This window comes from Beta vulgaris, chromosome 8 (assembly GCF_026745355.1).
Source record: "Beta vulgaris subsp. vulgaris cultivar EL10 chromosome 8, EL10.2, whole genome shotgun sequence".
In the NCBI taxonomy this organism is placed as follows: domain Eukaryota; kingdom Viridiplantae; phylum Streptophyta; class Magnoliopsida; order Caryophyllales; family Amaranthaceae; genus Beta; species Beta vulgaris.
In genome coordinates, this window is record NC_079209.1 from 44,647,647 (window position 1) to 44,663,981 (window position 16,335).

General features: G+C 32.1%; 1 protein-coding gene across 1 annotated transcript; it reads left to right on the top strand.

Annotated features, from left to right (window-relative positions):
* Window positions 1-1,487: 1,487 nt before the first annotated feature.
* Window positions 1,488-15,892, top strand: LOC125492736 (protein FAR1-RELATED SEQUENCE 5-like). The gene is made up of 10 exons (XM_048635450.1): window positions 1,488-1,545; window positions 9,386-9,549; window positions 10,375-10,399; window positions 10,594-10,683; window positions 10,814-10,876; window positions 12,235-12,369; window positions 12,462-12,834; window positions 12,909-13,343; window positions 14,456-15,452; window positions 15,779-15,892. The coding sequence occupies exons 1-10, from the start codon at window positions 1,488-1,490 to the stop codon at window positions 15,890-15,892; spliced, it is 2,454 nt and encodes an 817-aa protein (XP_048491407.1).
* The last annotated feature ends 443 nt before the right edge of the window (window positions 15,893-16,335 follow it).

Genomic DNA, 16,335 nt, shown 5'->3' on the forward strand with positions numbered 1-16,335 from the left:
TCAGAAACTGGAAAGTAAAAACTAGGAATTTATACCCAGAAGCAAATATCCACACAAACGCCCTAAATATGGGTTTGATGAGAGTCGAACTCAGGGAGGTTGGGAGGTAGGAGCTCCAACCATTGGACTCACACATGAAAATCAGAGCAATTGCCTACATGATCCTTTTGTATTGGTTTTTAGTTTCTTTACTTGTATAATATTGGAAGTTCATAATAAGTTCAAAGCAAAAAGTCTTAAAAGAAAGAGAAAATTGTGTGTTTGACATATAAAAAATACTAGTGTCTTTACCGATTTACAGATGATAGTCTTTTACTACTTGTTTGTTCAAAAAGCTACAGGGATTGGTGGACCATACACAGGAGGGTGTATAGTGGCAGGATTGGGCTTGTGGCAAGTGGAGCTGACAATTATCCATGAGTGAGTGGATTATCCATCCACCCGCCTCAAATAAAAGGGAGAAACTCGCGGTGAAGTGAGTGATTAGCGGGTGGTGGGTGGAGCAAGTGGTTGGTCAGATCAAATATGGGTGGTGTGTTTTTTTTACCCATCACCACTCCATCCATCAACCCATATAATATATCCATGTATCCATCCATCCACCCATATAATATATACATCCCTCCATCCACCCTGTAATAGACTTTTAATCTAGTTTTTTTACTTTTTTTGGTTTTATTAAAGACATTAATATCAAATTTTGATGTGTAATAAGATTGTTATTTAGTCGCTTTAGTGTTAATCTGTCGCTAAGTTTTCATATATTAATGTATTTTTAAATTGGTAAATATAAAGTTTTTTTTAGTATCACCCGCTTTAAACCCGCGATCGATGGGTGGAGCAAATATGGGTGAAACGTTTTGCGGATGATGGATGGTATGGATGGTGTGGATGGGGATTTGGGTGGTAGGTGATGGGGCCGATTGAGGTCCACCCGACTCATCTTCCATCCATTGCCAGTCCTAGTGGCAAGTATGAACTGTGCTTTTTAGTCTCCATCTACAATTTCATTTCAAGACACATAAGTAAATTTATTGGTTCTAGGCAGAATTCTATCTCCATATGTAATTGGGAGTGTACACTAATTGCGGAGTCGTGCTAATCATGAAGGACAATCATTGTGGGTTTTTCCCACGTCTCAGCAAGTCATTTCTCTTGTCATCCAAATAAGTTCTTCATACTTTTATTTGCAACAATCTAAAAGACGATTATGGCTCTTAAATTTGATGTTCCCGACATGTCTAAACTAGAACCTTTAGATGATTAAAAAAATATAAATTTTGGTCTTTAGGATGCAATTTTACTTAGAGAAAATTGATGTTGCACATGTACTCAAGGATATTAGTTTGCCTTCTAATAAAATTGAAAAATATGATTATGACTGAAATTTGCTAAGGATGCGAGAACTTGTAAGAACATGTTACCGCATCATATATCTAATGCACTCCTGTATATTTATATGTAATCAAGCCAAGGAGTAAGGACATATGGCATGGGATGCACTTAAGGGAAATTATAGGAGTGGCGATGCTGGAACTAAGAGAGGTATCATGTTACTTGTTAGTACGTAAGTAGTTAAATTTTCAAGTTAAGGAAAAAATACCCATAAAAGACCAAATCCATGATTGTGTAAATATATGTGCATTACCATGACTGACTCAAAGGTCTCAACATTTGTGATTATACCCTATTTATTGTCCAAATTGAAAAGTTGGTGCTCTTCGAATGATTTCAGAAACCAAACAATGCATAAAAAAAGTGACTTGACCTAGAAAAGCTTATAAGACACTTGAAAATTGAAGAGCAAAATCGTATTAAGAATTAAAAAAACTCCCAGTCTTGTTGGCTCTTTTAAGGCTAATTAAATTGAACCAAAGAACGCCAACTGTAAACACATAATCGTGTCTTCCCATTTGAGTACCCAATGATGATGCATACCATCGTCATAATCGGTCGGATCCGAAGGGGAGCAATAAAAAGAGCTAAGTCCAAAATCGACTTAAGAATTCAAAATCTATTTATTAATTCGAAGCCAAAATTTTAAAATCCCAATTTATTATATGATAATTAATTGAATTTTAAAGCCCATTTTCAAAAAGCCCAATTAATTTTTCTTGATATTTAATTGTATTTTCCATAAATATTAATTATTACTGATAATTAATAAGTATTTCCTAAAATCAAAAGATGTTTTGAATATCAGATTTTTTTATTCCTAGAAGATAATTGATTTTGGACTTCAAAAGATAATATATGATTAAAGATAAAGAATATCAATTTCAGGAAAATGCTCAGATCTGAGTTGCGTCCCGCGCACCAGAATGCGTGCGCACAACATCGAGACAATCAGTAAAATTCATAAACGCATAGAAGCATGCACTGAAGCACGAAGCTTATGCTAGGCGCATAGCACATGCGTAGCGCACGCTCCGTGCATCAGGCACAAGTCTTTTCTGAATCTTTTCGCGCAATTCTCATACTATTTTACCTATAAATAGACATGCTTTTCGATGAATGTTTAGAGACTTTTTGTACAACATTACTACTCATATTTCATCATACTTCATACTAAGGAACACTCTCAAACACTTTAAATACATACGCTTAAACTTCCATTCAAGCTTTGAGGATTGATCTTTCGGAGGTTATTCATAAGGCCAAGGCGATTAATATATATTCCCAAGGGTCCTTTAAATTAGTCAATTCCTATTTATTTGCTTGAAGTTAATAACTTTCTTTTGTTGATGTAGATCTTTAAGCAATTTCATCTCTTTTATACATTCTTAATCTCTACTCCCTTCTTTTCCTTTTTTTTTACGTATATCCATGTTTACATGCTTCACTGTTTTCATCACCTCACATGTTATTATTGCTAATTGCAAGAGCTTAATAATGTTCTAACGCCTAATAAGCTGATTGGAAAATTTGTTTAGGAGCTCATGTGGCGCATTTCAACAACGGTCTTTCGAGAGCAACAACCAAATTGAGGGAGATATGATATGATACAAAATAAAATAGAATGACTTACACAATGTTAGTTTATGAGCGCAAATAAAAAAGCTAGATAGTAAATTATAGTTACATAAAGATCTTTAACATCAAATTGTTACAAAAAAAATACTCATATGTTATAGCATGTCTCATTACACTTGTTATGCATTATGAACAAATTAGGAAAAATAACTACTACTCGAGAGTCGAGACCCATAGACTTGATTGGACATATCACTAACCAACTACTATAATTCACACACCTTTGCTAGAAAATGAAATACAACGATAATAAACATCATAAAGCAAGATCCAATTAAAATCCTTTACATTAAACCATAAAAAATTTAGAAAAAAAAACTATAAAGTTCGAGTAGAATATATCTTAGAGGTGGAACTCGTAGTCTCTACCTGTTATACCTTATCACACATTAACTTACATACAATTTTTACCCTCTCTCCAAAACCTCCTATTTTTATTTCTCCCCCAAATTTCTTCCAAAAACCGTTTGTTATAAGTTATACTCCCCCTCTATCTCATGTTAATTGTCATACTTTGAGACTAAAAAAAGTAAATAAGAGAACGCCATTTATTTATAAGTTTTCTACTTTTAATATTACTTTTGACGTATAAGAATTGAGTTTTCCCCTCAAAAAAAAACTAAGAATTGAGTTTAAAGACACATTAAATATATTTTTGAAGGGTCACGTTAAATATTTTTATTATTCAATAATATATGGATGCTTCACAACTACTTCCTCCGTTTCAATATAAGTGCAACATAGAGAAGTGGCACACAGACCATGCAACCCCCCGTAAATTTATGAATTTTATAAATATATTTTAATATTAAGTTATTTATATTTATATATATTTTAGTATTTAAATGATTTATTTCTTTAAAGGTTGACTATTTGAAAGTCAAAGGAATTATTTTAATGTTTTAAAGAAGTTAAAATATTTTGTCTAGGCACGCTTTGAAAACTATTTGAAAAACATAAAAATGTTTTTGGATTTGGAAAAGGATTTCTATGTGGGTATGAGGAACCCAAAAATTATTTGGATTAGGAAAAGGACTCCTAGTTGGGTATGGGACCCAAAGCTTAATTTCATCAATCATTAAACTCTATTTGAGCTCAATCACCTTTTCCTAAACCAACAATGTGAACCTACATAAACCCGTATAAACCCCAAGATTTTTCCCATACAAGTTAATTTATCTCTCCTTCTTCTTTTCCCCACAAACTTTCCGCCCTCCTTCCTTTCTCTTTCTTCCTTCGGTTTTCTTCCGGCGCCCCACTGCTGACCACCACTGACGGCACCAGCACGCGCCGCCAGCAGCAGCCGACTGGTGCCGCCGGTGTCTTCTTTCCTCCTCTCCTGTGCTTTGTTTTGATTACTTTTCTTCCTCCTCAAGTTTTTATTTTAAGTTCATGTTTTTAAAGATTTGTTTTGGTATGATTATGTTTAAAATAGAGGTGATCATTTTGGCCCGGCCCGACCCGTTTTTGGGCCGGGTTTTGGGCAAAATTTTTCGGCCCGCGGGCCGGGCCTGGCCATATTTTTTTGGCTTTGGGCAAGCCAAAAACGACTTTTTAGTCTATTTTTTGGCCCGACCCATTTTGGCCCGCTAATTTAGGCCCGAAATAGCGGGATTTGGACACAAAAATTCGGCCCGAATTTTGGGCCCGACCCGACCAATGGGCAAATTTTTTTGGGCGCGGCCGGCCCATGATCACCTCTAGTTTAGAAGATTTAGTTTGATGACTTATTTAAGAATCTAAGCCTATATAATTTATGTATTGAAGAAATAAAATTCAAATTTACATACTTCCTTCGTTTCTCAATAAGTGCAACATTTTCATAGTGTTTACTATTCATAGTTTAAACTTTAATTAGTTCTGGTGATTTACATTTTAGGAAAAACATAGTCATGTGGGATATTGTTAGATTCGTCTGAATGTGAATTTTTTTAATATCAACTTTTTATAATTTTTACTTATTGATAATTGAAGATATTAATGGTTAAAATAATGCATTGGCAAACGTGAAAACAAGAAATGTCGCACTTATTTAGAAACGGAGGAAGATTGGATTTTTATTATCAACGCATGGATTTTTAGGGTTTTAAAGATTGAAAAATCATAGTGGTATATTATAGTTTATGAGTTTGATTGTTCTTATGATTTTAAATATGTTTAAGCATGTTTAAAAAGAGTTTTAATATATAATATGTTGCTGGAAATTTGAGAAGAGTATTGTTGATGGAGATTTATGATTTTGAAGCATGAGTTTTGAGAGTTTTTGACAACTAGTATAGTAATACTATACTAAGAGGCTTTAACACTTAAGTTTCAATGATGAGAAAGGTTTTTTAACACTTTTAAGAATGGTTTAAAGTATTTTATTATTGCTGTAAATTCACAAAGGATTGATTGTGGGTTTATATTGGTTGTTTTAGGCGGAAAATTCTCTTTAGGCGAATTTTAAGGTTGTTAAAGTAGCCTTGAATTTTGTCTACACAAGGTTCATACATACCTATGTGTTGATTGGATTACTATCATGATTCTAAGGATGAAAATTATGTAATATCATGTATATGAACTACTTTGAGTTCATATATGACTTCTATTATGTTGGATTTGCATGTTTTATGTCGTTGTGTGAAACATGTTGATTATGAGATTTATATTATGTTTGTATGGAAGATTGATGCAAGCATAAGAGATTTGGGAACTTTATTGTATTGATTCATATGAGGGATATATATATATTTATTGGTTGGATCATGATTGAATCATGTTTTCCCTTTTTATTATTTCACTACTTTATGAGGATCGAGGGCCTTATTTGGTAAGTTGATATTTTACATCTTTGAAAGGTTGGATGGTTGTTGGCTAGGTTCAACAAATAAGAAAGATTGGATTAAAGTTGTAATTAATTTTGGGTTGTTAAGTTGTTTGACCACTTATCTAATCCTAAGATGAAAGTGAAAGTTTATGATTGTTTGATGACATGTATTATATGTATTACTTGTGAGTCATAACCGGTAATAAATTATTAATCAGGTAAAGTAAAATGTGGATAGCAATAGTTTTAGACTTGTGGACGTTTGAAATATTGGACAAGTAGAGAGTTGGAGTACATGGTGATAGCCCATGACTTTTCCTGGGACCGTATTGATCACCGTGTCCTATTTTTATTTAAAAGGTTCCTCGATATTGTAGGTCATGGGAATACCGAGTCGCGCTCATATTTCGTCTTCCAAAGGGAAGACTGGTTTTAGTCAAACAACTCGTTTCATTGGCTATTCCATTTAAAGTAATTAAATTATTGGTTGTGAAGCTTAATTTAGTTCAGTAAAAGTTATCTGCAAGCGTAGACACATAATCGTGTCTGCCCATTTAAGGATCCAATGATAAAACATACCGTGATATTAGTTGGCGCGACCCAACGGGGGAAGCAATCTAAAGAGTCACTCCAAAATTGTGTTTCGAAATGATATTCTAAATCCCAATTAATTACTCATGATAATTAATTATATTTGTGCTCAATCCTTTGAAAAACCCAATTTTTTCTACGCACAATGCCCCTACGTTATACCCTTGTATTTTTTCAATTTCTACGTCGTACCCCAAGCTTTTCAAAATTCCACACAGTACCCTTAAACTTGCCCTTTTCAACGCACAATGCCCCTATCGCTGATTATACATCATTAATTTCGTCTATTTTTTATATTCCGGTGGAACGAATCTAATTAGTGAATAACTTTCTAAGGGTTAAACTATGTATAAGTCAAATTAGTTCCAATAAATTTAAAAAAATAAATGAAATTAATGACATATAATTAGCAGTTTGGGCATCGTGCATTAAAAAAGGTAAGCTTGAGGGTACAGTGTAGAATTTTTAAAAAGTTGGGGTAAAACGTAGAAATTGAAGAAACACAAGGGCATAACGTAGAAAAACCCTACTAATATTTAATGGATTTATTTTGATAAATAATATTTTCTAAAGATATTTTTTATATGTTAAAATCATATTTTATCCCGTAAAATCAGATATCCATAATTAAAGGATAAAAGAAATTAGTTAAACGTGTTTTGAATAAAGCTGGCAAAGGCACGTCAGGGGCTAGACTGGTGCGCCTAGTGCACCAACCTGCGTCTGGCACAAGTTTGTGCGTCAGGCGCAGCTCTGTCCACCTATGCTAGGGTGCACTAATCTGCACCTAACACGTGGATTTATGACTCATTCAGAGTCTTGTGTCAAGCGCAATTCTCTACGTGAGACGCGGAGTTTCTTTCTTATCTTTTTCCAAACGTGTGCCACATGTACGCTTTTTACTAGGCATGTCAAGTCATATGCTTGACATGTCAGCTGCGTCAGGAGCAGCTGGCGTGTGAGGCGCAACGTCCTTCTGCCTATACATACTCCCGATTTCTCGAATCAAGGACGACTTTTCATTATTATTTTGACGAATACAAAAAATCCTTACTAATATACTTCGACTCTCAAAACACTCAAACACTCAAATACTTTGAATACTTCAATCAATCTTCTATTCTTGATCACAATGCGTTCCAGGCTCCACGAATGCTCCGCCTAAAGGTCGTTGTACTCTTCAATCTAAGCCGCATAAGTATTACCCTAAGGGTCCTTAAATAAATTCTTTACTTTTATATTCAAGTTACTAACTGTTTCTTTTGCGATGTAGAACTTTAAGTAATACTCGTTCGACGGTACATTATAACCCTTTTTCGCTATTGTTTTTACATTATTATTATTCATGCCTTTGTATATAATATGCCTGCCCGATCATTCTATGAATATTATATGTTATTTTTGCTAATCAAGACCTAAATAAATACTCTAATATTAATCAAATTATTTGGACAACCTGTTAGGTTTCCTGTAAATTGATTGCATAATAACATATCACTAAAAAATGGTCTTTTATTCTTGAATCAATCTAGATTAATTATTTTTAGGGTGTATTAAAATGTTATATGATTATTCTTGGGTATAAAATCTACAATGAATCGATATTTAGTAGAGGCCAACAATGGGGAACATAGCTCCTGACTATGTTGTACCCTCACCCCCGAACTTAATCTTTGGTTCACTTTGACCATCTATAGAGTCATGACGGAGAAATCTATATTAGATAAGTCTCTTATTTGTCCCTATGGTTTTCCCATATCCAATTAGGTTTATGATTCTTCCTAAAAAGAACTGTTGACGACTTCTTTCAAAACAATTTTCAATAAAACCTTAACAATGGGGTAGTCAAACATAATACGCGCTCACACCGTGTAGGCGAAATAAAACACGCCTACAACAAGGTTATTATATTATTATTTATTCTTGCTTATTACTTATTAGTGTCATGCATGTTAGGTTTGTTTGTTTATTTATATAGTATGTAGTATTCAGCTTTGCTGATTCCGTGCTTTTGTTTGTGTATGTTGATCATGGCTATTCCTTATTGATCCTGTGATGACCCATTTTGATGAGGAGTCTCTAGGGATCAATAGTGCATTGTCCATCTACAGGTTTGAAGATTATGCATATTGCATCATGGATTCGGGATTAGACAACCTGTGTAGATTGATTATAATAATTTGAGTTATACTTTTCGTAGTTGGTTTTAATTTTAGGTTTGACTTTGACTTTGTTGGTTTGACTTTGTAGTTGACTAAATTTTAGTTAAAGAGTTTTTTTATTATGTTTTCCGGTGCAAAATTCTGAATAAACCGATACGTTATCACACGGGCGATAATGCTTTGATGATTCTCTAAGTTTTATATTGAAAAGGTATTTTGGAAAATAGAGAATTGTCGGGGTGTTACAAAGTGGTATCTGAGAGCTTTAGTTTTTTATTGGCCTTTCGTGCCAACTTAATTTTTTTTGGTGCCTAGCTAGCTAGTTACTTAAAATGATTTTTTCTTAGAATTGAGCTCCTACTTAATCGTTGTGTTGAAATTACTTTTCGAAAAGTTTTTCAAGATTTAAAATATTTTATCCTATTTCGAATTTTTTTAAAAAGGGTCTGAATTTCTTATTTTGTTCAAAAATTTCGAATTATATTATTTAATATTTTTTTTATTTCTTCATAAATTCGAAAATTATATATTTATTTTAATACTTCTAATTATTTTGATTACTTTATTATTTTGTGAGAGATGGGTAGTATAGGAAGGGAATATAGGATAGAATTATTATATATCTGTCTTAAATAGTTTGTTCAGCATGATTATATTTTTCTTTCTTGATAACTGTTTATGTTATTTCTATGCTTATGTTGTTGGTTATGCTTACTTATTGTTATTTTTGGGATTATACGTTAAGTGAGAGTACCAATTGCTTATATAAGTTTTTGTTTATTTGTTGTAGACCTCTGGCCATGTCTGAGAGAAGATACTAGAGTAGGGAGCTACTACAACCCTATTGTATTGAGTGATGATGGAGATTATGAGTCTGACATTGATAGCTATACCAGCCTAGAAGTCAATATGCATCGTATATTGAGAGTAGGCATGCCTGATAGCGATGATGAGGTAATTTAAGAGTTTGATCGTGCTAGAGAGCAACCGAAAGGAAATTTACAATGCTGCTTGGAGATCTTATCTAAGCGATGTTAGCGGTTCAGAGTTAGAAGAGGATGGACATCAACCCAAAAGGATTTGAAGATCTACTAGACCTAGGAATTCAGATTATTATTATTTTAGTGAAGACTCTAGAGACTTGGAAGATGAAATATTTACTCCATAAAAGTATAAAGAAAATAAGGATAGGAATGATAATGTAACTCTATAGAGTATTTATTTGTGTTCAAAGGTTATTACTTGAATAAGTAGCTAAGCTACAATGATTTAAATTTCCTTCTTTAAAATCTTTATATTGTTGAGGATTAAGTTGATTATTTTGGATTGGAAAAATCTTCTTATTACGTTTGAGGAAAAAAAAGTCATTATTCGATTATTGGAGTTGAGTGAAAATATATTTTGATACGCAAAAAAGGGGAATATGTTCTTTAATTGTTGTAATTGGTTGTTTTTTTTTTTTTTTTGATACGGAAAATAAACTTAGACTTGACCCCCTAGTCCGGAGGCCAGCCTAAAACATCTTTACGACTGATAAGAGAGAAATTAATACAATAGAGAGGGAACCAATACAAAAGGGAAGGATAGTCGTGCGCCTTCCTAGCCACAAAGTCTGCTACACGATTAGCTTTGCGAAAACAATGAATGAACCTGCACTCAAGAAAATGAGACACATCAGCAACAGCATCTGAAACAATTTTAGAAAATTTCCAAGGAAGTTGCCAAGACTTTTTTATAGAATTAATGACTCATAGATTGAAAATTTTATTGTGCTCCCAGGAGCACGTAGCACACTGTGCTCCTGGTACCAAAACGACCGCCTTTTGGTAAATTAGAAAAGTATAAAATGCGCGAAATAACCAAATAGAACATTTATTTCAGTTGATCATTATTATGTTCGAACTTCTCTCTCTTCTCTAATCTTCTCTGTTCGCTTCTGATTGTTATTGATTTCATTATCGGTTTTTGCAATTCTCTCGTCGATTTTTGTTAATTTAGGTGATCAAATGTCGAATTTAGCTTTTGCTATTATTGGAAGTTCGACAGAAGATTTCTCTGATTCAATTTTGCCTGATTCGAAACCTATTTGTAAGTTTTGAATGATTGCTTTATTGTTGGTTTATTGTTGTTCGATTTTGCAATTTATTGTTCGTTGTTGCCTAATTCGATTGTGTTGTTGCTAAATTTTGTGCCTTGCATGTTGTTTTTTGAATTGTAGGTTGTGTTGTCAATTCTTCTACACAATTTGCTAATTCAATTGTTAGTAATTCAAAATCAATTGGTAAGTTTTTGAATGATTGAATGATTTTGATTGCTTAAGTAATTTCATAACATCATGTGTTTACAGTTTTTATAAATTTTTCTTTGTGTTGTTGCTGAATTTTTTTGAATCAGTTGATAATTGAATATAAATGTATAAAACATCATAGGTGATTGAATTAGAACAAGTAGCTTTTGAATTTAGAACATATTGCCAATTGAAGTAGAACACGTAAAGTAATTGTGCTATTGTTGTTGAACTTAATCAGTTTGAACTAAAAAATAAAATTATTAATCAGTTTGACATGAACATTTTTCATTTTGAACATTATTGCTTTGGTGTTAGAACATTTATTCGTTTGATTTGGAACATAGTGTAATTTGGAACATATTATCATTTTAATATGATAAAAGTAGAACAACTAGTCCATACAATTAGAACATTTACTCAATAAATTAGAACATATAGTATATACACTTAGAACATAGGAAATAATATACAATAGAACATATATGTCATAAAAGTAGAAACATTCAGTATAAAACATCTAGCATATATACTTAGAACATAGAAAATAATATAGTATAATAGAACATATATGATAGAACATTCTGTGCATGCAATTAGAATATTTTGCCAATTGAAGTAGAACATGCTTAAAGTAATTGTGCTATTGTTGTTGAACTTTTTCATTTTGAACATTGTTGCTTTGGTGTTAGACATTTATTCGTTTGATTTGGAACATAGTGCAATTTGGAACATATTATCATTTTAATATGATAGAAGTAGAACAACTAGTCCATACAATTAGAACATTTACTCAATAAATTAAAACATATAGTGTATATACTTAGAACATATGAAATAATATACAATAGAACATATATGTCATAAAAGCAGAACATTCAGTATAGAACATCTAGCATATATACTTAGAACATAGAAAATAATATAGTATAATAGAACATATATGATAGAACATTTTGTGCATACAATTAGAACATTTTGTTAATAGAACATTCAAGGCAATAAGATAGAACATTTTGCTTTTGAAAGTAGAACATATGTAATAGAACATGTAAGGCTTAAATTTAGAACATATTGCCAATTAAAGTAGAACATGCTTAAAGTAATTCTGCTATTGTTGTTGAACTTAATCAGTTTTGAGGTGAACATTTTTCATTTTGAACATTTAGCTTTTGGTGTTAGAACATTGTCTGTGTTCATTTGGAACAAATATGGATTTTATGTAGAACATAATACATATATGCAAAAGAACAGTACATATATGAAAAAGAACATTTGTTGTTTTCATTTAGAACACCTACTGATTTCATGTAGAACATCCTGTCATTATTATTTTATTTTTGTCATTTTAGGGAAGAAGACTTATGTTGTTGAGTTTGAGGAAGGTTCTGAATCTGAGTTGCTACAGAAGCAAGTGAAAAGTGATGAAGAAGCTTTTGAATTGTACAATGAGTATGCTTTTAAGTTTGGTTTTGGTGTTCGTAAGGGTAAAACAAGGTGCAGGGTCAAAGATGTGGTAGTATTTGTATGAGACAAATGGTTTGTTGAAGGACTGGTTTCAAGAATGTGAATAATGTAGGACATAAATTGTATTCAAAGGTTGATTATAGAACTGGTTGCAGGGCTTATGTGCAATTTCATGTTGATGAAGATGGTGTTTATACTTTGGTTGCACATGTTATGGGACATAATCATGCAATGGTTCCACTTCATGAGCGTCATTATATTAGGTCACATAAATTAGTGCGTTCTGAGCAGTTGGCATTTATTTTGAACTTGAAGAGAAGTGGAATTCCTGTAGCAGATGCTATTCGGGTTATGAGGAAAGAAGTTGGGGGTTCTCCTAACCTAGGGTTTATTGCTAGTGATGCTTATAATGCTCTTGTTGGTGAGAAGGTTAAAAGTATTGATTTTTCGGACTCAAATCAGTTGATAAAGTTTTTTGCACAAAGGTAAGCAAGTGAGGCTGATTTTTATTATGATGTGCAGTTGGATAATTGTGGGAATTTGGTTAGTTTTTTTTTAGAGATGGGAGGATGAAAAGGGATTATTTGATTTTTGGTGATGTTGTGATTCATGATACAACATATCGTACAAATAAGTATGAGTTGATATGTGCATTGTTTGTAGGAATGAATCATCACACGAACAATATCATGTTCGGATGTGCTTTCTTGCTCAATGAGAAAACTGATTCATTTGTTTGGCTATTTGATTCATTTGTGAGATCAATGGGTGGAAAAAAACCAATCACTATGATGACTGATCAGTGTGCAGCAATGGCAGCAGCATTGAAAGTTGTTTTGCCATCAGTGAACCATCGTCTCTGTACTTGGCATATTGGTCAGAATTCAAAGAAGAACATTCCTGACTTGAGGGCACAAGATGATTTTGTTGATGTCTTTAATACTGTTTTGAAGTACAGTGATACAATTGCGGAGTTCAAATTCTATTGGCAAAGGTATAATTTGATTCTTCTGCTATTTTATTTACACATTTGATGTGTTTATATGTTGAACATATTTCTGTCAGAAAAGGAACATTGCTTTTTTATGTAGAACATTGTGTTTCTCTATTTAGAACAAATGTGTATTAATGTAGAACAATCGTGCGTTTGATGTAGAACATTATATTTTTCTATTTAGAACAACTGTTTATTTTTGTAGAACATAGAACATATTTAATACTAGAAGAATAGAACATTTAGTTCACGAAAAAGAACATTCAAGTTATAAGAATAGAACATGCAATACATAAAATAGAACATAAAACATAGAACATATCTAATTGTTCAGTGAGTTTTTGAAGATAGAACATATGTAATAGAACATTCAAGGCAATAAGATAGAACATCCAGTGCATAAAATAGAACATAAAACATAGAACTTATTTAATTAATAGAACATTATATGTAGAGCATAATGAATTTGATGTAGAACAAGCCACAATATAATCTAGAACATTTCGGAGTTTAGAACAATTTAGAACAACTGTTTGATGTAGAACATTTTATTTTTCTATTTAGAACAACTGTTTATTTTTGTAGAACATAGAACACATTTAATACTATAAGAATAGAACATTTAGTTCACGAAATAGAACATTCAAGTTATAAGAATAGAAGATGCAGTATATAAAATAGAACATAAAACGTTGAACATATCTAATTGTTCAGTGAGTTTTTGAAGACAGAACATATGTAATAGAACATTCAAGGCAATAAGATAGAACATTCAGCTTTTGAAATAAAACATAAATTATAGAACTTGTATAGTTGTCCATTCAATTTTTTAAATTAAAATAGAACATTCATGTAATAAGAATAGAACATCCAGTGCATAAAATAGAACATAAAACGTAGAACTTATCTAATTGATAGAACATTATATGTAGAACATAATGAATTTGATGTAGAACAAGCCACAATATAATCTAGAACATTTCAGAGTTTAGAACAATTTAGTTTTATAAATAGAACATGTTATAGCTTAGCTCTAGAACATTTTACTTTAATAAAAGAACATATGCTGTTATATTAGAACATTATCTCTGATTTGTTATTTTTCATTCTAGGATGATTCAATTTAATTGTTCTACAAAAAAGTGGCTCAATGATTTGTATGAGCTTAGGGAGAAGTGGTGCTCTGCATATTCTAAGAAGTTCTTTTCTGGTGGTATTCTTTCCTTACAAAGAAGTGAGACAACAAATAAATCTGTGAAAAGGAGACTCTGTAAGACACACGATTTATGTGATTTTTACAACTTATTCCTTGATGTCATTGGTGAATGGAGAAGTAAGGAAAATGGTCAGGATTTCCAATGTAATAAGGGTAACCGACATTTGGCATTTGCTCATTTGAAGTTGTTGGAACATGCGAGTCAGATTTACACAACTGAGGTTTATAAGATTTTTGAAGATGAGTTTATTAAAGGAACTGAGTGTGGTCAGAAGGTATTTTTTCGTCAACATCCCATTGTTATATACCATATTGGTCGTCCTGATGTTGATTTGATCATGCATCAAGTTGGTTACAATGAAGTAACACATCACATTGAGTGCACTTGCAACTACTATAGCGAGGTTGGGGTTTTGTGTTTCCACTCTCTTCGTGTTTATCACTTGCATTGTGTTGATAAAATTCCTGATCAGTACATTTTGGCGAGGTGGACACGATCAGTTATGTGCTCGAAAGTAGAAGAGAGGAAAGCTAGGGATTCTGATTCTGTGTCTTCTTCTGTTTGGAGGGCGCAAATCACAAGGAATTTTGTCCGTTTGATAACAGCTAGTCAATCTGATCCTAATGCAAGGTATGCATTGGATTTTGCTTTTACTAGCACTAAGGAGAAAGTTGAGAGTATTATTGGTAAGGTTGGTGAAGCGTTGGTTGTGGAAGATGTTGAGAGTGTTGGTGGTGTAAAAGTTGGAAATCCAAATCAACGACCAAAGTATCAAAGTAATAGCAGACCAAAGAGCATTATTGAGAAGAAATGCAATCAGGCCAAAGGATGGAGGAAGAAAGCTGTTGTAAATGCCTTAAAAGTAAAGAATATTGCTCAAACTGCTATTAAGGTGATTTGAATACCTTTTATTTCTTTTGGAACATTTTATGTTTGATTTTAGAACCTGGTTCTTACAAAAGTATTTTTTAATTGCATGATGGAACTATATATTTCTTTTAGAACATTTTATGTTTGATTTTAGAACCTGGTTCTTGATGTCATTGGTGAATACCTTTTATTTCTTTTAGAACATTTTATGTTTGATTTTAGAACCTGGTTCTTACAAAAGTAGAACATTTTTAATTGCATGATGGAACTATATATATACAAGTTGGAACATTGTTGATCTTAGTTTGGAACATTGTTGATCTAGAGTTGGAACAATTTGTTTTGCAGATGAGTGTACCGGCTGGTTCCAATATAGTTCATCCTAGTACTGGATCTCAACTTAATCAATGTGGTGTAGATGAATATTTTGGAGTTACTATTACAACAACGGCTAATTTGTAAGATGTTTGTAGGCTTTTTTTGAAGAATTTGATGGTATTGGTTCTTTAATTTGCAAATACATTATAATTTAGGTACTATTTTTTTGGAATTACTATCACACCAAATTGTTATCCTTGAATTTTTGTATTATAATTTGATAGTATAATTTTCAAATAGGTCATAAATATAGTCACATTTTTGTTTACATGATTTGCAATATGTTTAGAATCTTTTTGTTATTTGATATTGTGTAAGAATGATTTGCAATATCATAGTGAAACAAGATATTAGTAAAAGAACATTCACATATTTAAGAAGAACATTTCTCTATGTAAAAGAACACTGTAGTTTTACAAATGGAACATTTAACTATATCGATAGAACATTTTACATATAGAAATGGAACATTTAACTATATCGATGAACATTATAGTTTTACAAATGGAACATTCAACTATATTGAT

What these genes read in the sequence shown, in the direction of transcription:
- LOC125492736 (XM_048635450.1), top strand. Translation starts at nt 1,488, where the DNA reads ATGGCATGGGATGCACTTAAGGGAAATTATAGGAGTGGCGATGCTGGA. An exon ending in TGCCTGATAGCGATGATGAG is followed by an intron (nt 9,550 to 10,374) that starts GTAATTTAAGAG and finishes TTGTGCTCCCAG; the next exon opens with GAGCACGTAGCACACTGTGC. An exon ending in GCCTGATTCGAAACCTATTT is followed by an intron (nt 10,684 to 10,813) that starts GTAAGTTTTGAA and finishes TTTGAATTGTAG; the next exon opens with GTTGTGTTGTCAATTCTTCT.